This window comes from Nerophis lumbriciformis, linkage group LG28 (assembly GCF_033978685.3).
Source record: "Nerophis lumbriciformis linkage group LG28, RoL_Nlum_v2.1, whole genome shotgun sequence".
NCBI lineage: Eukaryota > Metazoa > Chordata > Actinopteri > Syngnathiformes > Syngnathidae > Nerophis > Nerophis lumbriciformis.
In genome coordinates this window covers 25,555,567-25,579,395 of record NC_084575.2, presented here as the reverse complement: position 1 = coordinate 25,579,395, position 23,829 = coordinate 25,555,567, and the positions used below count along the sequence as shown (strand labels likewise).

Genomic DNA, 23,829 nt, shown 5'->3' with positions numbered 1-23,829 from the left:
GGACAAATAAGATGTCAAAAACCAACCACTTTCATGTGGTATTGGACAGAAAGGAGGACTTTTTTTCTCCTCCATTCGAAAATGCGGACGTTATCAGCACCACTGTCTGATTCCAATCAATGCAAAAGTCATCAGAATCAGGTAATACACCAACTTATATTCTTATCTTCATGAAAGAAAGGAATCTATATGTGTTAAACATGCTTGTATTATCTTTAAACACCTTAACTTGTTAACAATATTAACTATATGTGTTAAACATACTTGTATTATCATTAAACACCTTTAATTTATTAACAATATTAACTATATGTATTAAACATTCTTGTATTATCATTAAACACCTTTAACTTGTTAACAATATTAACTATATGTGTTAAACATGCTTGTATTGTCATTAAACACCTTTAACTTGTTAACAATATTAACTATATGTGTTAAACATGCTTGTATTATCATTAAACACCTTTAACTTGTTAACAATATTAACTATATGTATTAAACATGCTTGTATTATCATTAAACACCTTTAGCTTATTAACAAAAACATATATTCCATAAATAAGTAAATATAAATTATATATATGAATGAGGTAGATCCCCACGACTTGATCAATTGAAAAGTAGCTCGCTTGCAGAAAAAGTGTGAGCACCCCTGAGCAAGGGTATATAACAACTACACTACCCAGCATGCAACGGGAGTGACGTGTTGTTGCATGTCGCCACCCGGCAGCTAAGAATGAGGTTATGAGCACGCTGTGAAAGTAAACGTCAAGAACTCAGCCAACACGCCTCGTCTGCATTATTTATAATTAGACAGACAACACATATACAGTGTGATTTTGTTTTGTTTACAAGGAAAGAAAAACAAAAGTTAAAAAAGGGAGATATGTTGTATATATATGTATGTGCTGCGGTTGCTTTAAGAACGTTGCCGTAAAGGAGGTGCGTTGCTAGCCTGGTTGCTATGTTTTCGGTTGGTCGTAAAAGTGTCCGTCATGTGTTTGTACCCTGCTCAGATCTCTCAGTAAACTTATTCATTGGATTATACCTTTTGTTTTGAACTTTATTACACCTTGGAGCGCTTTTTCCGGTCCATTGTTTTTCCTGCTTTCCCTATCTGCGCCTAATGACTGAGCTACGTGACGTCATTTCTTGTGATGTCTCAAGGGGCATTTCTGGTCGGGACGGGATTCGAATAAAGAACCAACTCTTTTTCTTTACTATAGTGGTCTCGATAACGGGTACCGGTTCTCAAAAAGGGATTCGAGTCCGAGGACTCGGTTCATTTCTTATCGAAAAACCGGGAAAATCGGTTTCGAGTATCATCCCTACTCGGGGGCCACATTGAGAGAAAAAATGTGTCTGGGGGGGGCCAATGTGGATGTGTGTATAAATGATATATACACATTTAGCTGTAAAAATATGCTGTGCAGTATGTGTGTTTGGGTCCCTTTTTTTTTTCAGGAACACTATCCATCCATTTTCTACCGCTTGTCCCTAAGTCACAATGTCCGATAGAATTCTAAAGAAGTTATGACAGACCACCTCAAAAAAATGGAATGGAATTTTACAGTTTTTTACTGAATGGGACACCCAAAATGTACATGAAAATAAAGAAAGTGGGATTTACAATATTAACTATGAACAATAAAACACTGAATTAGGGATGTCCCGATCCAGGTTTTTGCACTTCCGATCCGATACCGATATTGTTTTTGCATTTCCGATCCGATACCGATACTGACCGATACCGATACTGACCGATACTGGCCTATCCGAGCATGTATTAATGTTTAGAGTTATTTAGCTTACTTAGTTGTCAGAATCATGTTGAAAAGGGTTTTAGTACTCTTGATAACAACTAGCCAGCTGAATTAGGGGAGTTTGAATAATACACAATGGTTGGTAACAAGAAACTGACCTGTTTATTCAAGGATAAACACAAAATAGACAAAATTATACATGACAAACAGAAATGGCATCATTGAACTAGGGCTGGGCGATACGGCCTTTTTTTAATATTGCGATATTTTAAGGCCATATTGCGATACACAATATATATCTCGATATTTTGCCTTAGCCTTGAATGAACACTTGATGCATATAATCACAGCAGTATGATGATTCTATGTGTTTTGATTGATTGATTGAGACTTTTATTAGTAGGTTGCACAGTGAAGTACATATTCCGTACAATTGACCACTAAATGGTAACACCCCAATAAGTTTTTCAACTTGTTTAAGTCGGGGTCCACTTAAATTGATTCATGATACAGATATATACTATCAGATATATACTATCATCATAATACAGTCATCACACAAGATAATCACATTGAATTATTTACATTATTTATAATCCAGGGTGTGGAGGGGGGCGCCGGATGTAAGTGTCAAAAAAACAGCCAAAAGAGTTTGATATGAGAATAAATCTAAAGTTAAAATATAGGGTAGAAATGCATCCATTTGCAGGAAATGTAGTCTTGATTTTAAAAATTTTCTTTCAAGGCTTGCATGTCTACATTAAAACATTCTTCTTCATACTGCATTAATATATGCTACTTTTAAACTTTCATGCAGAGAAGGAAATCACAACTAAAAAAATCACAAATTTTTTCATACGGTGTTGATGTGGAAATTTTTGCCTCGGCATTTTGATGGTGTGGACGTGTGGCCCCGAATGGATATAAGCGTCTCGACAGACGTCACAATATTTGAACAATGATGACGAAAACTGTTTTCTCTGCCGTGTCCGTGTGTCGAAAATTGTCATGCGCTTATTTTTTTATTTGTTTTTGTGCGTGGCATAGATTTGCTATGAGCAGACTACGCTTAAACAGTGCGCAATTGCACAGGCGAGCACCTTAGAGGGAGCGTTGCTCGCACGGCTGCGCTAGCATCACAGCTAACGTTAGCCATGCTGCTACCTCTCTGCTCGGGGAGGGCGTATACGTATGTGACGTATGACGTGACAGTATGTAGCGTGTGTCGTGACAGTATGTGACGTGTGTAAGAAGGTGTGCTTGCTGTCTGTGAGAGGGAGATTCAGGAAAGAGTGAGAAGAGCCTGTCGTGTAATGCCAGCAGCTAAAAGCAACTGCCTGAGAAATCACAGACCTGTGGATGTGTTGAAGGTGTGCTGGAAAATGCGGAACGGAAATTACGGAGCAGCAGAAAAGTGGAATGTATTATTTAAATCGGTGCGTTGGAAAACACGGACCGGAGTTTTTTTTTAAACTGGATCTGTATCGGCATTTTCCCATGCCTTGCCGATACGCAATTTTTGGCAAATATCGGCAGCCGATCCGATCCAAATATCAGATCGGGACATCCCTACACTGAATATTAACAACATATGAAGAACATCGCTCCTCTTTTACTTCTCACACCAGCTTCTCGATAGACATCTTTTACAATCAAGCAAAATACGAATGCAAAGGGTAATAAACACCTACAATATGATATATTGTCACTTTTATGCAGAAATTTGTTGGAAAAAATGTGCTTCCGCATCTGTTCCTGACACATGCGTTTCGGGCTGGCTGCTCTAAAAACAAACCCCGCCCACTCTGCTTTGTTCCCGGTCTGAGCTGCTGTGACGTAGATTACTGTAATAACTCGTGTAACACTCAAAAGCGCAGATTTCAACCACTGAAATAATTTCTATAGTTAAAGACTTACAGTAATTTAAAAACAGCACTACACGTCATAATGGCGGCGACAGTTTTGATGTTAAAGGTCTAAAAAAATATGTAAAACGTCCGTTAATAACATTTCACCTTTGCTTTTAGCTCGATTTATCATTTTTAATGAGGTTTTTTGGGCCATAAAACACTTCCTGTGGTCTGGAACAACATGGCACACAAACAACTATCAGAAATGCAGTATCCAATATTACATACAGATAATGTGTCATGAGACATGCAAATATAAATTAAATACACAGAGGACATAAGTAAAGGAAATTAAATAAGCTCAAATATACCTACAAACGAGGCATAATGATGCAATGTGTACATACAGCTAGCCTAAATAGCATGTTAGCGTCGATTAGCTTGCAGTCGTGCACTGACCAAATATGCCTGCTTAGCATTCCAACAAGTCAATAACATCAACAAAGATCCCCTTTGTGCATCCACGCACAGCATAAAACGTTTGGTTGACAAAATGAGACAAAGAAGGGGCGGTATAAAACACGTCTTTCTGTGGCAGCGTTGGGGAAAGTTGTACATTTAAACGAACCACGGTGAGTTCAAGGACCGCCAAAATTAGTAGGACCAAACGGCGCTCGCCAAATACTCTCATCAGTGAAGCATGTTTAATACAAACAGTGGGACTGCTAACAATTAGGAAGGTTTGTGTCATGTTTGTCCATCTAAAGAAACCTTATTAAAACAAATTTTTTTTATTTTTTTTGGAAAAAGCTCCAGGGAGCTCTAGAGCCGCGGGTTGCAGAACCCACGTTTTAATGGGGTCCTGCTTCGGATGAAGTCTGGCCTGGAAAATGTGACGAGTGCTGCCTATTGTTGTGCCAAGTCGCCAACGGAGTGTGAAGGTTTCACAGTCAGTTCTCTGTTATGTTTGCCACCTGGGCATACCTGATGGTTTAGGAAATGCAAAACCTCCTGAAGAGATTCTCGCTCAGGCGGATGCGCGCTTTTCAAAAGTGTTTGCAGATGTGCAAAAAAAAAAGAAAAAAGGTCCTTAATGACTTGGATTTCATCGTAATGTCTCTCAGACTAAATGCTAAAGCACCTATACCAGGGGTCGGCAACCCGCTCTTTAGCGCCGCCCTAGTGGCTCTCTGGAGCTTTTTAAAAAATGTATGAAAAATGGAAAAAGATGAGGGGAAAAAAATCTATTTTTTTGTTTTAATATGGTTTCTGTAGGAGGACAAACATGACACAAGCCTCCCTAATTGTTACAAAGCACACTGTTTGTATTAAACATGCTTCACTGATTCGAGTATTTGGCGAGCGCCGTTTTGTCCTACTAATTTTGACGGTCCTTGAACGCACCGTAGTTTGTTTACATGTATAACTTTCTCCGACTTTCTAGGACGTGTTTTATGCCACTTCTTTTTCTGTCTCATTTTGTCCACCAGACTTTTAACGTTGTGCATGAATGCACAAAGGTGAGTTTTGTTGATGTTATTGACTTGTGTGGAGTGCTAATCAGACATATTTGGTCACTGCATGACTGCAAGCTAATTCGATGCTAACATGCTATTTAGGCTAGCTATATGTACATATTGCATCATTATGCCTCATTTGTAGCTATATTTGAGCTCATTTAGTTTCCTTTAAGTCCTCTTAATTCAATTTATATCTCATGACACACTATCTGTATGTAATATGGCTTTTATTTTTTTGCGGCCCCAGACAGATTTGTTTTTGTATTTTTGGTCCAATATGGCTCTTTCAACATTTTGGGTTGCCGACCCCTGACCTATACCATCTATTCAATTCGCTTCATGGCTGCCAGTTGTATAGAATCTTTAGATCAGTCTTGTCTTCTCTGTTTTAACCCTTGTGTAATGTTCATATTGTTGTTACTCAGCCAGTGTTTGTGGGTCTGATGGACCCGTTGCATTTTGTGGCTTTTAATGCCTCACAATCAAACACTATTATGTTAAAATACTGAACAGATGTTTTTATTGGGATAAGGTGAACAACTGTTCAGTATTTGTTACTCAGTCAGCGTTTGTGGGTCTGATGGACCCGTTGCATTTTGTGGCTTTTAATGCCTCACAATCAAACACTTTTATGTTAAAATACTGAACAGATTGTTTATTGGGATAAGGTAAACATCTGTTCAGTATTTTAACATCAAAGTGTTTGATTGTGAGGCATTAAAAGCCACAAAATACAACGGGTCCATCAGACCCACAAACGCTGGCTGAGTAACAACAATATGAACGTTGCACGGAAAATTTCTCCGCCAGTTTCTGCATCCTACAGGGATTCTTCTTTTGTGTTTCTGCACCTGCGGTTCCCGCACAAGGTTGCAACATTGTTTGTCAACACTGTCTGCTCTCATTTTCTCGCACATTTGACCCTCTGATGTTCTGTGTACCTACACTCTGTCCTCCTCCTGTCTCGGCCTGCTGTGTGTGTGTGTGTGTGTGTGTGTGTGTGTGTGTGTGTGTGTGTGTGTGTGTGTGTGTGTGTGTGTGTGTGTGTGTGTGTGCACTGCAAAAACTAAAATCTAAATAAGATTAAATATCTCAAATAAGTGTGATATTTGCTTATTTTCTGTCTGATAAGATCATTCTTCTCACTAAGCAGATTTTATGTTAGAGTGTTTTACTTGTTTTAAGGGTTTTGGTCCTAAAGGATCTCAGTAAGATATTACAGCTTGTTGCTGAGCTTTTATGACCTATATTGAGTAAAACATGCTTGAAACTAGAATATCAACTGTTGCAAAGCTGTGTCATCAACACTCACAAGTATAAAACTACTTTTTTAAGTACCCATATTTTTCGGACTATAAGTCGCAGTTTTTTTCATAGTGCAACTTATATATGTTTTTTTTCTTCTTTATTATGCATTTTCGGCAGGTGCGACTTATACTCCGGTGTGACTTATACTCCGAAAAATACGGTAATAATTTCTTATTTCAAGCATGAAAAAAACAATCATGACTTTGACACAATTGTGTCTCATAATTAAAACAGATGACAGCCAAATGGACTTTGCTGTTTTATTTTCAATGAAACAAGAGAAAATACGTACTCGTATAGTAGTACAGTTGTTATTAGCGAGAATATACTTATTTTAAGCTATTTTTGGGTTCATTGAGGTTAAATAATTTTACTTGTTTTGGAAAGTCTTGACAAGCCAAATGTTCTTGTTCTATTGGCAGATAATTTTGCTTAGTTCAAATAAAATACCGTATTTTTCGGAGTATAAGTCGCACCGGAGTATAAGTCGCACCTGCTGAAAATGCATAATAAAAAAGGAAAAAAACATATAAGTCGCACTATGAAAAAAAACTGCGACTTGTAGTCCGAAAAATACGGTACCTCTAATTTTTGTATTTTTTATTCTTGTTTTTGAACACTGACTTTTTGCAGTGTGTGTGGTACACAGAACATCAATTTCCACACTTCTATTAGCCCGGGTCCAGTGGGCCCGGACATCTTATATGTAATAGAATTGTGTAGAGGGTGTGTATGGTGTGTGGTCATTAAATATGTATTCTGATATATGTTCTTCACAGAAAATGAGCCAAAGTCAGTGAGTCTCAGTTTGAAAAAGTAATTAATTGTATCATTTTTCTTTTAATAAAAAATGAAAACGGGTCCCACAGACCCGAACGCCACACAAAGTTTTCTTGGTTTCACTTTTTGCTGAACAGCTCGCTTTGTTGACGTGAAAGCCTGTGTGGCTCCTGGTGCGATGACACTATGCAGGACCACACATTCCTCAACGGCCTGACAGGCACATGATGGCCTTTTTCGAGCCTACGGCATTCAGGACACTGCACATGTCGATAATATCTGTGCGCTATATTTAGTCTGCGTAAGCCTGGACACGCCGGAGTGCCACCTTGAACGCAACCTTGCAGTTCCTTGATTAATGATAGAATAATACAGTGGTTCTTAACCTGGGTTCGATGAGTCGGCCTCAGGGGTTCGGCGAGACACACCCGACTCGTCGTGTAAATAAAAACTTCTCCCTATCGGCGTATTATGGATACGGCAACAGCAGAAGTCACACTGATTTGAAGTGAAGTGAATTATATTTATATAGCGCTTTTCTCTAGTGACTCAAAGCGCTTTACATAGTGAAACCCAATATCTAAGTTACATTTAAACCAGTGTGGTGTGTAATTTGCTGTGAGTTCATGCTCTGTGTTGGTTTTGTTCTTTGAACAAGGAGATGTTCATGAATGAATTTGAAAAAAAAAAAACATTTTATTTTTCACTAAAGAAGGATCCGGTGAATGCGCATATGAAACTGGTGGGGTTCGGTACCTCCAACAAGGTTAAGAACCACTGGAATAATATCACACAAGACCATAATTGCCAACCTTGAGACCTCTGATTTTGGGAGGTGGGGGTGGGGCGGGGGGCGTGGTTGGGGGCTATAAATACATATTTCTTTTATTATATATATATATATATATATATATATATATATATATATATATATATATATATATACATATAATAAAAGAAATATGTATTTATAGCTAGAATATATATATATATATATATATATAGAAATACTTGACTTTCAGTGAATTCTAGCTATAAAAATATATTTATTTTATTATATATATATATATATATATATATATATATATATATATATATATATATATATATATATATATATATATATATATATATATATATATATAAATAAAATAAATACTTGAATTTCAGTGTTCATTTATTTACACATATACACACACATAACACTCATCTACTCATTGTTGAGTTAAAGATTGAATTGTCCATCCTTGTTCTATTCACTGTCACTATTTTTCTAACCATGCTGAACACCCTCTCTGATGATGCATTGATGTGTGGCACGCACAAAAGTGCTTTCATCAAATGCACTAGATGGCAGTATTGTCCTGTTTAAGAGTGTCACAACATTGCTGTTTACGGCAGACGAACTGCTTTACGGTAGACGAAAACGTGACTGCTGTTGTTGTGTGTTGTTACTGGGAGGACGTTAATGAAACTGCCTAACAATAAACCCACATAAGAAACCAAGAACTCGCCCTCGATCATTCTACAGTTATAATGATTGGGCAGGCACTTTGTTTATATTGTGGGAAAGCGGACTCAGGTCCGCATAGAGCTGGAGGGGGCGTGGCCTCCAGCTCCGCCTGAATTTCGGGAGATTTTCGGGAGAAAATTTGTCCCGGGAGGTTTTCGGGAGAGGCGCTGAATTTCGGGAGTCTCCCGGAAAATCCGGGAGGGTTGGCAAGTATGCACAGGACATATGACGAATTGTTTGGAAGTTTCACCGTCTTGTGTCTTGTTAATTGTGTCAACAGAATTCATTATTAGAATTGTATTACCAATCGGGCCTGTGACATTTCCGCGAAAATAGGGAAATTTGCCTTCTTAAATATATGTCCGTTAGCCTTTATGTCAATGTGTATTCCAGCTGACAGGGCAAAATAAATCCTATGTGGATCATCATCGGCGGTCACTCGAACGAGTATGACGATCCTCCTGGTAGGGGTGTATCCCTTTATGGAGGATGCCTGTGCGCGACTTAGTTGAGCGGTCCCACAATGAAGTCTGACGTCCGGCCCGCTCGCTACGAGCAACTGGTTTTGTTTTTATGTATTCTGTGCTGATTGTCTAGAACGGGAGTCGGCAACCCGCGGCTCTTTAGCGCCGCCTTCGTGGCTCTCTGGAGCTTTTTCAAAAATGTATGAAAAATGGAAAAAGATGAGGGGGAAAAAAAATATTTTTTGTTTTAATATGGTTTCTGTAGGAGGACAAACATGACACAAACCTCCCTAACTGTTATAAATCACACTGTTTGTATTAAACATGCTTCACTGATTCGAGTATTTGGCGAGCGCCGTTTTGTCCTACTAATTTTGGCGGCCCTTGAACTCACCGTAGTTTGTTTACATGTATAACTTTCTCCGACTTTCTAGGACGTGTTTTATGCCACTTCTTTTTCTGTCTCATTTTGTCGACCAAACTTTTAATGTTGTGCGTGAATGCACAAAGGTGAGTTTTGTTGATGTTACTGACTTGTGTGGAGTGCTAATCGGGCATATTTGGTAACTGCATGACTGCAAGCTAATTGATGCTAACATGCTATTTAGGCTAGCAATATGTACATATTGCGTCATTATGCCTCATTTGTAGGTATATTTGAGCTCATTTAGTTTCCTTTAGGTCCTCTTAATTCAATTTATATCTCATGACACACTATCTGTATGTAATATGGCTTTTAATTTTTTGTGGCTCCAGACAGATTTGTTTTTGTATTTTTGGTCCAATATGGCTCTTTCAACATTTTGGGTTGCCGACCCCTGGTCTAGAAATATGCTGTGATCTGTTGGTCTCATTCTGGAATCGTCTGAATAACTTTGTGTTGTATGTCTTTTTGTCCACGTGTCTCTCCTTTATGCCTTGTAGGAAGGAGAGACTAAAAGTGTGACAGTTATCCTTCGTCGCGAGGGCGGATCTCTGGGGTTTAACATCATGGGAGGAAGGCCATGCGCGGTAGGTTGAAAGCAGACCTTCTTGGAGGTTTCATCTCCCCTCAGTGATCAGACAAGTGTCTTGTGTCACCCCAGGAATGTAAAACACATACTTGAAGCACCGCAATCCTCCCCTTGTATTGACTGAGGCCCATTGGTCTCAACTTCTTAGTCTGTGGCTGCATCAAATCCATTATTACATTTTATTGTGTTGATATATTGGGCCCAGTTTAGTGGATACAGATTACATAATTTAAAAAAAATACTATATTTAGTTTTACGAGCGTTCAACGTGGCAGCGTGGCTGTGACCTCACTTGTGTCTCTAATTGCGGAGATGCTGGTGGTGGGGTAAACACAGGCAATAAGGAAAAGGGGTCCTTTTCCCTTGCTGCTGTGTGTTCTAATTCAAGACCTGATTCCAAGGTGATGCCACACACTCGTGGGAATATAACATGGAGTTGTCTAAAATGAAACGAAACCTTTCCACGGCCACTGTGATGCTCTTCGCTGATTATTACAGTTTTTGCGGCAGGAAAAAAAATACCACGATTTTTACATAAGGGTCTACCTTTAATAGAGACAATGTACGAAATAAATTTAGCTGCTGATAAAGCTTTTAATACTACTGCCATATACCGATAATTCATGTTGATTAGGGATTGACTGATATTTAGCATTTTGACGTATATCGATATCAGTCTTCTTTTATCGGTATTAGCCTATATATATATATATATATATATATATATATATATATATATATATATATATATATATATATATATACATATGTATATATATATATATATACATATACATATATATATATACATATATATATATATACATATATATATATACATATGTATATATATATATATATATATATATATATATATATACATATATATATATATATATACACATATATATATACATATATATGTATGTGTGGGGAAAAAAATCACAAGACTACTTCATCTCTACAGGCCTGTTTCATGAGGGGGTTCCCTCAATCATCAGGAGATCTCCTGATGATTGAGGGAACCCCCTCATGAAACAGGCCTGTAGAGATGAAGTAGTCTTGTGATTTTTTTTCCCACACATACATATATTGCGCTCTACTACGGTATCGAGCACTATTTTTTGGATAACCTTATTAAGACATATATATACATATATATATATATATATACATATATATACATATACATATATATACATAGATACATATATATACATATATATATATATATACATATATATACATATATATCCATATATACATATATATACACATATATATGTATATATACATATATATATATATATATATACATATATATATATATATACATATATATACATATATATATATAAATATATATACATATATACATATATATATATACATATATATATACATATATACATGCATATATACATATATATATATACATATATATATATATATATACATACATATATATATATATATATATATATATATGTATGTATATATATATATATGTATATATATATATATATATAAATATATATATATATATATGTATATATATATATGTATGTATATATATACATATATATATATATACATATATATATATATATATATATATATATATATATATATATATATATATTTATAAATAATTTATAATTTATAAATGTATGTGTATATATATATATATATACACAGAGGCTATATCATCCCTACAAGCCTGTTTCGCAGGTTTCCCTGCTCGTCAAGGGTTTTTTTTATAAAATAAAAGAGTGTGCAAAGCAGTAATCAGAGCGAAGGGTGGCTATTTAAAAAAACAACTAGAATATAAAACATGTTTTTAGTTATTTTCACATTTTCTTGTTAAGTACATTACTCCACATGTGTTCATTCATAGTTTTGATGCCTTCAATGACTATCTACAATGTAAATAGTCTGGAAAATAAAGACAACGCATTGAACGAGAAGATGAGTCCAAACTTTTGGCCTGTACTGTACCGTATTGATATGGTTTTATATGCAAGATAATATAAGGCAATATATATTGGTGTATATGTATATATATATATATATATATATATATATATATATATATATATATATATATATATATATATGTAGATTTTATCCCTTTTTCCAGTGCTGTTATGAAAGGAAAAATCCGACATATTATTGTACTTGGCCTTGACTTTTCTAGAAACCTCAAAACCAGTCTTTGATTGATTAAGATAGGAGTAGCTTTGGACACTCGCTTTCCCTGTGGCCGTCCTTTTGGCTGCCGGATTTTGCAGCCTCCGCCAGACCGTGTTTGTCTTTGAATGTCAAGGGTTAGTCGTCGGGCAGAAAGCAGGGGGCGTTAGTTTGAATAATTTGCTGCAAAGCGGTGTCGACGGTGCTACTGTATGCCGCCTCTGGAAGAGGAAGGAAGTCAACCAGAAATTGTTAATTAGAATTTGGCAGACGACGACGTCTCCGAGTCCAATTAAAATGCACTTTTGATGCAGTGCTCAGCCTGCATGCTCACTGCGGTTTGAAAGTTAACACTAAAGGAAAGCACCTTTTTAAGTTCTTTAAAGTCGGTCTTAATGGGGCCAGGACCGCAGGGTTTGACGCGTACTTGCCTTAGGGTCACAGAGTCAAGGCTTTAGGCCAGGGAGGCATCAAGAGCAGGGTGACAGGTCAGTTTTATAAACTTTAAAAGAATACTTAAAGGGGAACATTATCACCAGACCTATGTAAGCGTCAATATATACCTTGATGTTGCAGAAAAAAGACCATATATTTTTTTAACCGATTTCCGAACTCTAAATGGGTGAATTTTGGCGAATTAAACGCCTTTCTAATATTCGCTCTCGGAGCGATGACGTCACAACATGGCGTCACATCGGGAAGCAATCCGCCATTTTCTCAAACACCGAGTCAAATCAGCTCTGTTATTTTCCGTTTTTTCGACTGTTTTCCGTACCTTGGAGACATCATGCCTCGTCGGTGTGTTGTCCGAGGGTGTAACAACACGAACAGGGACGGATTCAAGTTGCACCAGTGGCCCAAAGATGCGAAAGTGGCAAGAAATTGGACGTTTGTTCCGCACACTTTACCGACGAAAGCTATGCTACGACAGAGATGGCAAGAATGTGTGGATATCCTCACACTCAAAGCAGATGCATTTCCAACGATAAAGTCAAAGAAATCTGCCGCCAGACCCCCATTGAATCTGCCGGAGTGTGTGAGCAATTCAGGGACAAAGGACCTCGGTAGCACGGCAAGCAGTTTGTTCCCGCAGACGAGCGAGCTAAACCCCCTTGATGTCTTGGCTCACACCGTCCCTTATGTTACCGAAGATGATCAAGAGAAGAATATCGACCCTAGCTTCCCTGGCCTGCTGACATCAACTCCAAAACTGGACAGATCAGCTTTCAGGAAAAGAGAGCGGATGAGGGTATGTCTACAGAATATATTAATTGATGAAAACTGGGCTGTCTGCACTCTCAAAGTGCATGTTGTTGCCAAATGTATTTCATATGCTGTAAACCTAGTTCATAGTTGTTAGTTTCCTTTAATGCCAAACACATACCAATCGTTGGTTAGAAGGCGATCGCCGAATTCGTCCTCGCTTTCTCCCGTGTCGCTGGCTGTCGTGTCGTTTTCGTCGGTTTCGCTTGCATACGGTTCAAACCGATATGGCTCAATAGCTTCAGTTTCTTCTTCAATTTCGTTTTCGCTACCTGCCTCCACACTACAACCATCCGTTTCAATACATGCGTAATCTGTTGAATCGCTTAAGCCGCTGAAATCCGAGTCTGAATCCGAGCTAATGTCGCTATAGCTTGCTGTTCTATGCGCCATGTTTGTTTGAGTTGGCATCACTATGTGACGTCACAGGAAAATGGACGGGTGTATATAACGATGGTTAAAATCAGGCACTTTGAAGCTTTTTTTTAGGGATATTGCGTGATGGGTAAAATTTTGAAAAAAACTTCGAAAAATAAAATAAGCCACTGGGAACTGATTTTTAATGGTTTTAACCATTCTGAAATTGTGATAATGTTCCCCTTTAATTAATTTACTGGCCATTCAGTCACACAGTTATGTTTTTTTATTGCATCTCTTATGACTTTTCTCATATACTATCACCATGGTTGTGGAGCAAAACACTCAAGACGTTTTATTTCAGAACCATAGCTGTCTGGCTAATTACAGGCTTTTACATCCAATAAGCTTCCTTTCTTGTAATTTGTAACGAGTACGTCTTACAAAATGAGCGTTAAATGTGGTGCCCATTTTAATGTGTGTGCAGTTTAATTGCATGTTCCCGACACCCAACTCTCTTCTTTTAAAAGATGCCAGCAGTGGATTAGTTGTACTTTTCCCAGCTTCACTATTGTGTTGATAATTGCAATTTCCTCAACAGGAGGACAACGACAGCACTTTGAAGGAAGGGATCTTTGTGTCAAAAATCATACAGGACGGACCCGCCGACAACGCAGACGGACTTCAACTCCACGACCGGATTGTAGAGGTATGTAAAAGACGGAACCCAACAAATGAGAAGTTGAACGATGCTCCAGGTTTATCAATAATCACGGAGTATTTATGGGGTTTTGATGACCTCACAAATCAAATCCAGTTGACAACCTGGCGCCTCAAATTGTTTTTTGGATTTTACTGCAGCATAGAGTAGGGCTGGGCGACATGGTGGAAAACTGTATCACAATATAAGTGTTTTATATTTGTCAATATCGATCTTTTTTTAATCAATTTTATGACCTATCAAAAGTAAGAACCAGGGGAAAAATAGATTACATTTTTTATTTCAAATGTAACCTTCCTCTGATTATAATCAGGTAGTAAGGGAAGGAAACGTCACTGCTCTCTGCAGCACACAATTTTACTTTCCCTTTCAACTCCATGTAGAGAATCAACTGTCAGACATAAAAATAATAAAACTTGTAAAATAGTAAGAACCATGAGTAGAAATAAAGAATAAAGTACAATTAAGACGTATGAAGATTACCGAGTATAAGTCGCTCCGGAGTATAAGTCGCAACGGCCGAAAATGCATAATAAAGAAGGAAAAAAACATATATAAGTCGCACTGGAGTATAAGACGCATTTTTTGGGGAAATGTATTTGATAAAACCCAACACTAAGAATAGACATTTGAAAGGCAATTTAAAATAAATAAAGAATAGTGAACAACAGGCTGAATAAGTGTACGTTATATGAGGCATAAATAACCAACTGAGAACGTGCCTGGTATGTTAACGTAACATATTATGGTAAGAGTCATTCAAATAACTATAACATATAGAACATGCTATACGTTTACCAAACAATCTGTCACTCCTAATCGCTAAATCCCATGAAATCTTATACGTCTAGTCTCTTACGTGAATGAGCTACATAATATTATGTGATATTTTACGGTAATGTGTTAATAATTTCACACATAAGTCGCTCCTGAGTATAAGTCGCACCCCCGGCCAAACTATGAAAAAAACTGCGACTTATATAGTCCGAAAAATACAGTAATGGACAAGAAAAAATACAAAATTTAAATACAGATAAAATGAATATACAGTAAATAAATAATAAATAAATGGAACTAAATACAATATTGCATAACTAATAGGATAAAAAGTCAAATACGAATGACTTCAATAAAATAATTAATATCAGGTTAAAGCCAAATCAAAAAGGTGGGTCTTAAGCCTGCTCTTAAAAACATGGATGTTTTCCGCAGCCTTGAGGTCCTCCGGCAAGCTGTTCTATAGACGGGGGCCATAACGGTGGAAAGATGCCATCCATTTGTGTCCTGACTTTTGGAAATATTAGGAGATTATTGCCGAAGGATCTCAGGGTTCATAGGGTAAAAGCAAACCTGAAAGATAAGAAGGCCCAATACCATAAAAACATTTACACTGCAAAAAGTCAGTGTTCAAGAACAAGAAAAAAAAAATTAGGGGTATTTTATTTGAACTAAGCAAAATTGTCTGCCAATAGAACAAGAAAATGTGGCTTGTCAAGACTTTCCAAAAACAAGTAAAATTAACTAACTTCAATGAACCCAAAAATACCTTAAAATAAGTATATTCTCACTAATAACAAGTGCAGTTTTCTTGGTAGAAAAAAAAGAGACCTTTTTGCTCAATATGTTGAAAAATATTCCTAAATTAAGTAAATGCTAGTGCCATTATCTTGACATAATGATATGCGCTCGGCATTACATTTCTTGAAACCAGCAAACTTATACTAAAAATTTATTTATTGTTCTTAATGGAAAGGCAACAAGGCAACCGCTTGTTACTCTCGGGGTCTCCTAGCCGCTCAGGCAAATCATATGATCTAAAAATGCATTTTTCCATTGATAACATGACATCATTGCGCCAAGTGCGTGCTCTTTCAGTCAATTAGTGCGCATATATACAACCCGGCCCCCGGCTAAAAACGTTTTAATTGTAATTTTGAAGAATTAATCTGAATGTGAATGAACTATTTCTGTTCAAAATAGTTTGAAATGTCACATGTTAAATGTTTAAATATTAACTGTCAGTTTACTGTACTGTGCAGACTGTACTACTATATGAGTACGTATTTTCTATTGTTTCGTTGAAAATAAAACAGCAAAGTCCATTTGGCTGTCATCTGTTTTAATATGAGACACAATTGTGTCAAAGTCATGATTTTTTTTTTTCATGCTTGAAATAAATAAATAAATGATAAATGGGTTGTACTTGTATAGCGCTTTTCTACCTTCAAGGTACTCAAAGCGCTTTGACACTACTTCCACATTTACCCATTCACACACACATTCACACACTGATGAGAATAAGAAATTATTACTTTAAAAAAGTAGTTTTATACTTGTGAGTGTTGATGACGCAGCTTTGATATTCTAGTATCAAGCATGTTTTACTCAATATAGGTCATAAAATCCTAGCTACAAGCAGTAATATTTTACTGAGATCATTTAGGACCAAAACCCTTAAAACAAGTAAAACACTCTAACATAAAATCTGCTTAGTGAGAATAATTATTTTATCAGACAGAAAATAAGCAAATATCACCCTTATTTGAGATATGTAATCTTACTTAGATTTCAGTTTTTGCAGTGTATAAACCATAAGAAGAACTTTAAAATTGATCCTGAAACACACAGGGAGCCAATGCAGAGATTTTAAAACTGGTGTAATGTGAGCCTGCCTTCTGGTCTTCGTCAAGACAAAGGTGTAATAACCTTTTTAGGACGACCAGAAAGCTATAGGACTTGTAATAAAAGCATGCATTAGCGTCTCCGTGTTGCCCTATCACCCTAATATCAACCCTCAAGGTTTGAAGTGGCCCTTAACTGAAGTTACATAACCCAAAGTCAACACTGTCTGCTTTTGTTTATATCTGAGGAATCCTGTGTCAAATGTCTTCAAATGTCTTCCTTATGAAAGAGTGACCGTGCAGCATCCTCGTGTCACCTCGGAACCTCAATACTCTTGTGGATATTGTCAGCTGACCCCAACTTGTGGGATGTTTTCAAGAACTTAAAGGTTGTGTTTATGGGAGACTTGACAGTTAGAAGCTTACACAATGGCTATATGGAACAAAGACGTTTATGTTAGATTACAAGTGTGGATCACCGCGCGCCCGCAAGTTGACAAATATGGTTTGTCACAGGCTTTGTCAAACCTCGACGAAATTGCCCCCCTAGCTCGTGACGAGTGCGCTGAGAAAAAGAGACATTTGCGGGAGAGGGTTGTGCGCTTTCATGTCATTTCTGTTCTTGAAAGGACGCTTAAAAATATGTCACAGGCTTCAGTTGGTGGTTTTAAAAAAATGTTGTGCTTGCAAGTGTGTCAGCGCCCTGACAAAAATGTTTGTCCACGGTAGGGATAGGCGATATGGCCTAAAACAGACCGTGGCAAAATACGGCCCGCGGGCAACATGCGGCCCGTTAAAGGCCTACTGAAATGCGATTTTCTTATTTAAACGGGGATAGCAGGTCCATTCTATGTGTCATACTTGATCATTTCGCGATATTGCCATATTTTTGCTGAAAGGATTTAGTAGAGAACATCGACGATAAAGTTCGCAACTTTTGGTCGCTGATAAAAAAGCCTTGCCTGTACCGGAAGTAGCAGACGAGTAGCGTGACGTCACAGGTTGTGGAGCTCCTCACATCCGCACATTGTTTACAATCATGGCCACCAGCAGCGAGAGCGATTCGGACCGAGAAAGCGACGATTTCCCCATTAATTTGAGCGAGGATGAAAGATTTGTGGATGAGGAAAGTGAGAGTGAAGGACTCGAGGGCAGTGGGAGAGATTCAGATAGGGAAGATGCTGTGAGAGGCGGGTGGGACCTGATATTCAGCTGGGGATGACTAAAACAGTAAATAAACACAAGACATATATATATACTCTATTAGCCACAACACAACCAGGTTTATATTTAATATGCCATAAATTAATCCCGCATAACAAACACCTCCCCCCTCCCGTACATATAACCCGCCAATACAACTCAAACACCTGCACAACACACTCAATCCCACAGCCCAAAGTACCGTTCACCTCCCCAAAGTTCATACAGCAAATATATTTCCCCAAGGTTACGTACGTGACATGCACATAGCGGCACGCACGTACGGGCAAGCGATCAAATGTTTGGAAGCCGCAGCTGCATGCGTACTCACGGTACCGCGTCTGCGCATCCTACTCAAAGTCCTCCTGGTAAGAGTCTCTGTTGTCCCAGTTCTCCACAGGCCAATGGTAAAGCTTGACTGTCATCTTCCGGGAATGTAAACAATGAAACACCGGCTGTGTTATCCGGCACAACAGTCAAGGGGTGCATTCTACGGCGGGGGTGCGTTATCCCGCTCAACACCTGCCGCAATACACCGCTTCCCACCTACAGCTTTCTTCTTTTCTGTCTCCATTGTTCATTGAACAAATTGCAAAAGATTCACCAACACAGATGTCCAGAATACTGTGGAATTTTGCGATGAAAACAGACGACTTAATAGCTGGCCACCATGCTGTCCCAAAATGTCCTCTACAATCCGTGACGTCACGTGCAGGCGTCATCATACCGAGACGTTTTTAGCAGGATATTTTGCGCAAAATTTAAAATTGCACTTTAGTAAGCTAACCCAATGTTAAGATTTCATCATTGATATATAAACTATCAGACTGCGTGGTCGGTAGTAGTGGGTTTCAGTAGGCCTTTAAGATTTTCAATCCGGCCCGCCGGACGTTCTACATAATATTTTTAGACCTTTAACATCAAAACTGTCGCCGCCCTTATGATGTGCAGTGCTTTTTTTTTTAATTACCGTAAGTCTTGAACTATAGAAAGTATTTCAATGGTTGGAATCTGCACTTTTTGTGACAACTTGGTGTTTATGCGGAGGTTGTTCTCCCAAGATGGAGACGGAAAACTCCGGACAAAGCGTGCAGATAGGACATTTTTCATTTATATAAATCATGCAGGAAAAAAAACAGGAAAAACAAAAGCGTGCCGATAGCACGGGTGGCAAAACTAAGGAAGAGCTTAACGTGGAAGCGAGCATACAAACAGGAATCAAAAGTCATAGACTTTGATTGCGCAATGCAAACAAGGAAGCCAGACTGATTGTAGAAAGAAACAGGAATTAATAGCTCTCTGATTAGTGCCCAGGAACAGGTGAGCGTCCCAAACACTAATCAGAGGCAGGTGGAACTAATCTGCAGTCATGGCAACTGAAATACAAACCCAGGGGTGCGGAAAACAGAACTGAGGTAGTCCAAACTAACAGACCAAAACATGATCCGGGCAACGGATCATAACACTTTTGAGTGTTATACGAGTTATTACGGTAATCTACGTCACAAGATGTTCAAAATGTATTTTAGTTACATTTGTGCTTCTAGAAATGAGAATCCATTTAATGTTTTTGTTTGTTTATTTGTTTAGGAAAACTTATTTACCTTCCAATTACAGTATAATGGTAGTAGAGAAAAAAATTATACAGTAATGAAAAATAAGTGTATAACCTTTTAAATGGTTACTTGCATTGTTATTATTTATCATGATTACATTACATTGTAAACACTGTATAGTTTTTATCGGTTATTTCTTCAGTTTAAGAGCATGACGTAGACCAGAGGTGTCAAAGTCGTTTTCACTGAGGGCCACATCGCGGTTAAGTTTGGCCCCAGAGGGCGGCTTCTAACAGTGAATACTATTATTACCCAATTTTTATTAGTAGATTTTTTTTCCAAACTAAAATGTAAAAAGAATATGGTAAGTTGCAATAATTTCCCCTCAAAATTTAGTGTATTTTACTGTAAATGGAATTACAGTACTGCTGTTTTTATGGTAAAAAAAAAAAGGCAGCTCAGTTGAAAATTTAAAAAAAATGTTGTACTGTAAATTTAAAAAAATGCAATTTTACAGTAACATTTTGGCACCTGAGCTGCCAGTTTGTTTTGTTTTTGTTGTTGTTTTTTTACCGCAAATCAACAACTGTAGATTTTTCGTTGTATTACTGTAAATGGCAAAACGGCACCACAGTTTATTACAGTAAAAAAAAGTACTGTTTTTTTCGCGAAAAATGCTGTAAAACCACAGTAAATTTTACCATGAAATCTATTTCTACTTTTACATTGCACAATTTGATAGATAACTTGCTTTGAAATCATTATTATTAGTATTTATTTCTATTTAAAAAATGGTTCGAATTTAGATCATATATTTTTGCATAATTAGACAATATTTAAGTTAACATAATTTGTGATTACATGGAGCACATACATATTTTTTTTTCCCAAAATAGAAAGAAAGAATACATTTAGGAAGAAAAGTTACAGTACTTTATTGATACATGTTATTTCCAGGCTTTCGAGGGCCAAATGAAATGAAGTGGCGGGCCACATCTGGCCCCCGGACCTGTGACTTAGACAAAAGCTCTAAGTCTGTCTGCACAAGGCCAAATATTTCGTAAAATAAATGATTGCATATTGTTCTAATTAGGGATGTCCAATAACATCGGACTGCCGATATTATCGGCCGATAAATGCTTTAATATGTAATATCGGAAATGATCGGTATCGGTTTCAAAATTATCGGTATCGGTTTCAAAAAGTAAAATGTAATATAATATAATAATAATATAATATCTACGGCTTTTCACACACACAAGTGAATGCATGCATACTTTGTCAACAGCCATACAGGTCACACTGAGGGTGGCCGTATAAACAACTTTAACACTGTTAAAAAATATGCGCCACACTGTGAACCCACACCAAATAAGAATGACGAACACATTTCGGGAGAACATCCGCACCGTAACACAACATAAACACAACAGAACAAATACCCAGAACCCCTTGCAGCACTAACTCTTCCGGGACGCTACAATATACACCCCTCGCTACCCCCTACCCCCCCACCTCAACCCCGCCCACCTCAACCTCCTCATGCTCTCTCAGGGAGAGCATGTCCCAAATTCCAAGCTGCTGTTTTGAGGCATGTTAAAAAAACAATAATGCACTTTGTGACTTCAATAATAAATATGGCAGTGCCATGTTGGCATTTTTTTTCCATAACTTGAGTTGATTTATTTTGGAAAACCTTGTTACATTGTTTAATGCATCCAGCGGGGCATCACAACAAAATTAAGCATAATAATGTGTTAATTCCACGACTGTATATATCTGTATCGGTTGATATCGGAATCGGTAATTAAGAGTTGGACAATATCGGAATATCGGCAAAAAAGCCATTATCGGACATCTCTAGTTGTAATATATGGCACCTTGAGACAAGAATATGTTGATTGCCAGTTCAAAAGTAACACGTCATCCTACACTCGTTTTCGCAGTTTTATGAATTTATATGTATAAATTATAAAAATGTCAAATTAAATCGCAATTTTGGAGAGAAAAATCGCAATTGCCGGTAGTTTTTTTTCTTCAAATCGTGCATCCCTAGTCTGGACTAGATTTTTGAATTGGAATGTACACTTGCTTTAATTACCTAATTAAACATTAAAGAGCAGTGTCTCCAACTGTAACCACAATAATAAACGTACAGTACACATGAAATTGGCCCTGCGAGACCAACTCGCGAGGCGTAACTCAACACCGTCCTGGGTGGCAAATGTGCAGATAAACATCATAAAGTAGTCAATGTTGTAGCATGTTCACCTGAGGAGGTGAAACGTGACCGCACTGTAGTCGAAGTGCTAGTCCCAGTAAGTCTATATGGATGTAACATGTACATGATGAGCCACGGCTCGTTCCTTTACAACAGGCTCTTAGCAAGGCGGTGTGATAGCAGATGGCACTCCTCCAACTTGGCTGCTATGAATGCACCCTTGTTCGGTGGGACCTATTCTTCATCAAAAACAAAACCTTGTTGGCTTTTGCTAGCGATCCTCTAAAGCAGACCTATGCAAATTAAGGCCCGGGGGCCGCATGCGTCTCGTTAAGCTTTTCAATCTGGCCCGCCGGACTTTCCCAAATAATTTTTGTTAGATCTTTAAAGTCCTACTGAAATGTGATTTTCTTATTCAAACGGGGATAGCAGGTCCATTCTATGTGTCATACTTGATCATTTCGCGATATTGCCATATTTTTGCTGAAAGGATTTAGTAGAGAACATTGACGATAAAGTTCGCAACTTTTGGTCGCTGATAAAAAAGCCTTGCCTGTACCGGAAGTAGCAGACGATATGCGCGTGACTTCACAGGTTGTGGAGCTCCTCACATCTGCACATTGTTTACGATCATGGCCACCAGCAGCGAGAGCGATTCGGACCGAGAAAGCGACGATTTCCCCATTAATTTGAGCGAGGATGAAAGATTTGTGGATGAGGAAAGTGAGAGTGAAGGACTAGAGGGCAGTGGGAGCGATTCAGATAGGGAAGATGCTGTGAGAGGCGGGTGGGACCTGATATTCAGCTGGGAATGACTAAAACAGTAAATACACACAAGACATATATATACTCTATTAGCCACAACACAACCAGGTTTATATTTAATATGCCACAAATTAATCCCGCATAACAAACACCTCCATCCTCCCGTCCATATAACCCGCCAATACAACTCAAACACCTGCACAACACACTCAATCCCACAGCCCAGAGTACCGTTCACCTCCCCAAAGTTCATACAGCACATATATTTCCCCAAATTCCCCAAAGTTACGTACGTGACATGCACATAGCGGCACGCACGTACGGGCAAGCGATCAAATGTTTGGAAGCCGCAGCTGCATGCGTACTCACGGTACCGCGTCTGCGCATCCAACTCAAAGTCCTCCTGGTAAGAGTCTCTGTTGTCCCAGTTCTCCACAGGCCAATGGTAAAGCTTGACTGTCATCTTTCGGGAATGTAAACAATGAAACACCGGCTGTGTTTGTGTTGCTGCAGTCGGCCGCAATACACCGCTTCCCACCTACAGCTTTCTTCTTTGCCGTCTCCATTGTTCATTGAACAAATTGCAAAAGATTCACCAACACAGATGTCCAGAATACTGTGGAATTTTGCGATGAAAACAGACGACTTAATAGCTGGCCACCATGCTGTCCCAAAATGTCCTCTACAATCCGTGACGTCACGCGCAGGCGTCATCATA

At 38.0% G+C, this 23,829-nt stretch overlaps 1 protein-coding gene across 2 annotated transcripts in view; it reads left to right on the top strand.

The window, feature by feature from the left end:
• The window catches only part of pdzrn3b (PDZ domain containing RING finger 3b), a 268,544-nt gene that overhangs the window by 10,028 nt on the left and 234,687 nt on the right, over positions 1–23,829 (top strand). Inside the window, exons 2-3 of one of the 2 annotated variants that reach the window (XM_061923960.1) lie at positions 10,126–10,212; positions 14,626–14,733. In XM_061923960.1, the coding sequence (XP_061779944.1) occupies positions 10,126–10,212; positions 14,626–14,733 (195 nt within the window). The remainder of the gene's footprint in view (positions 1–10,125; positions 10,213–14,625; positions 14,734–23,829) is intronic. The other variant, XM_061923958.1, reaches the window with a different exon arrangement.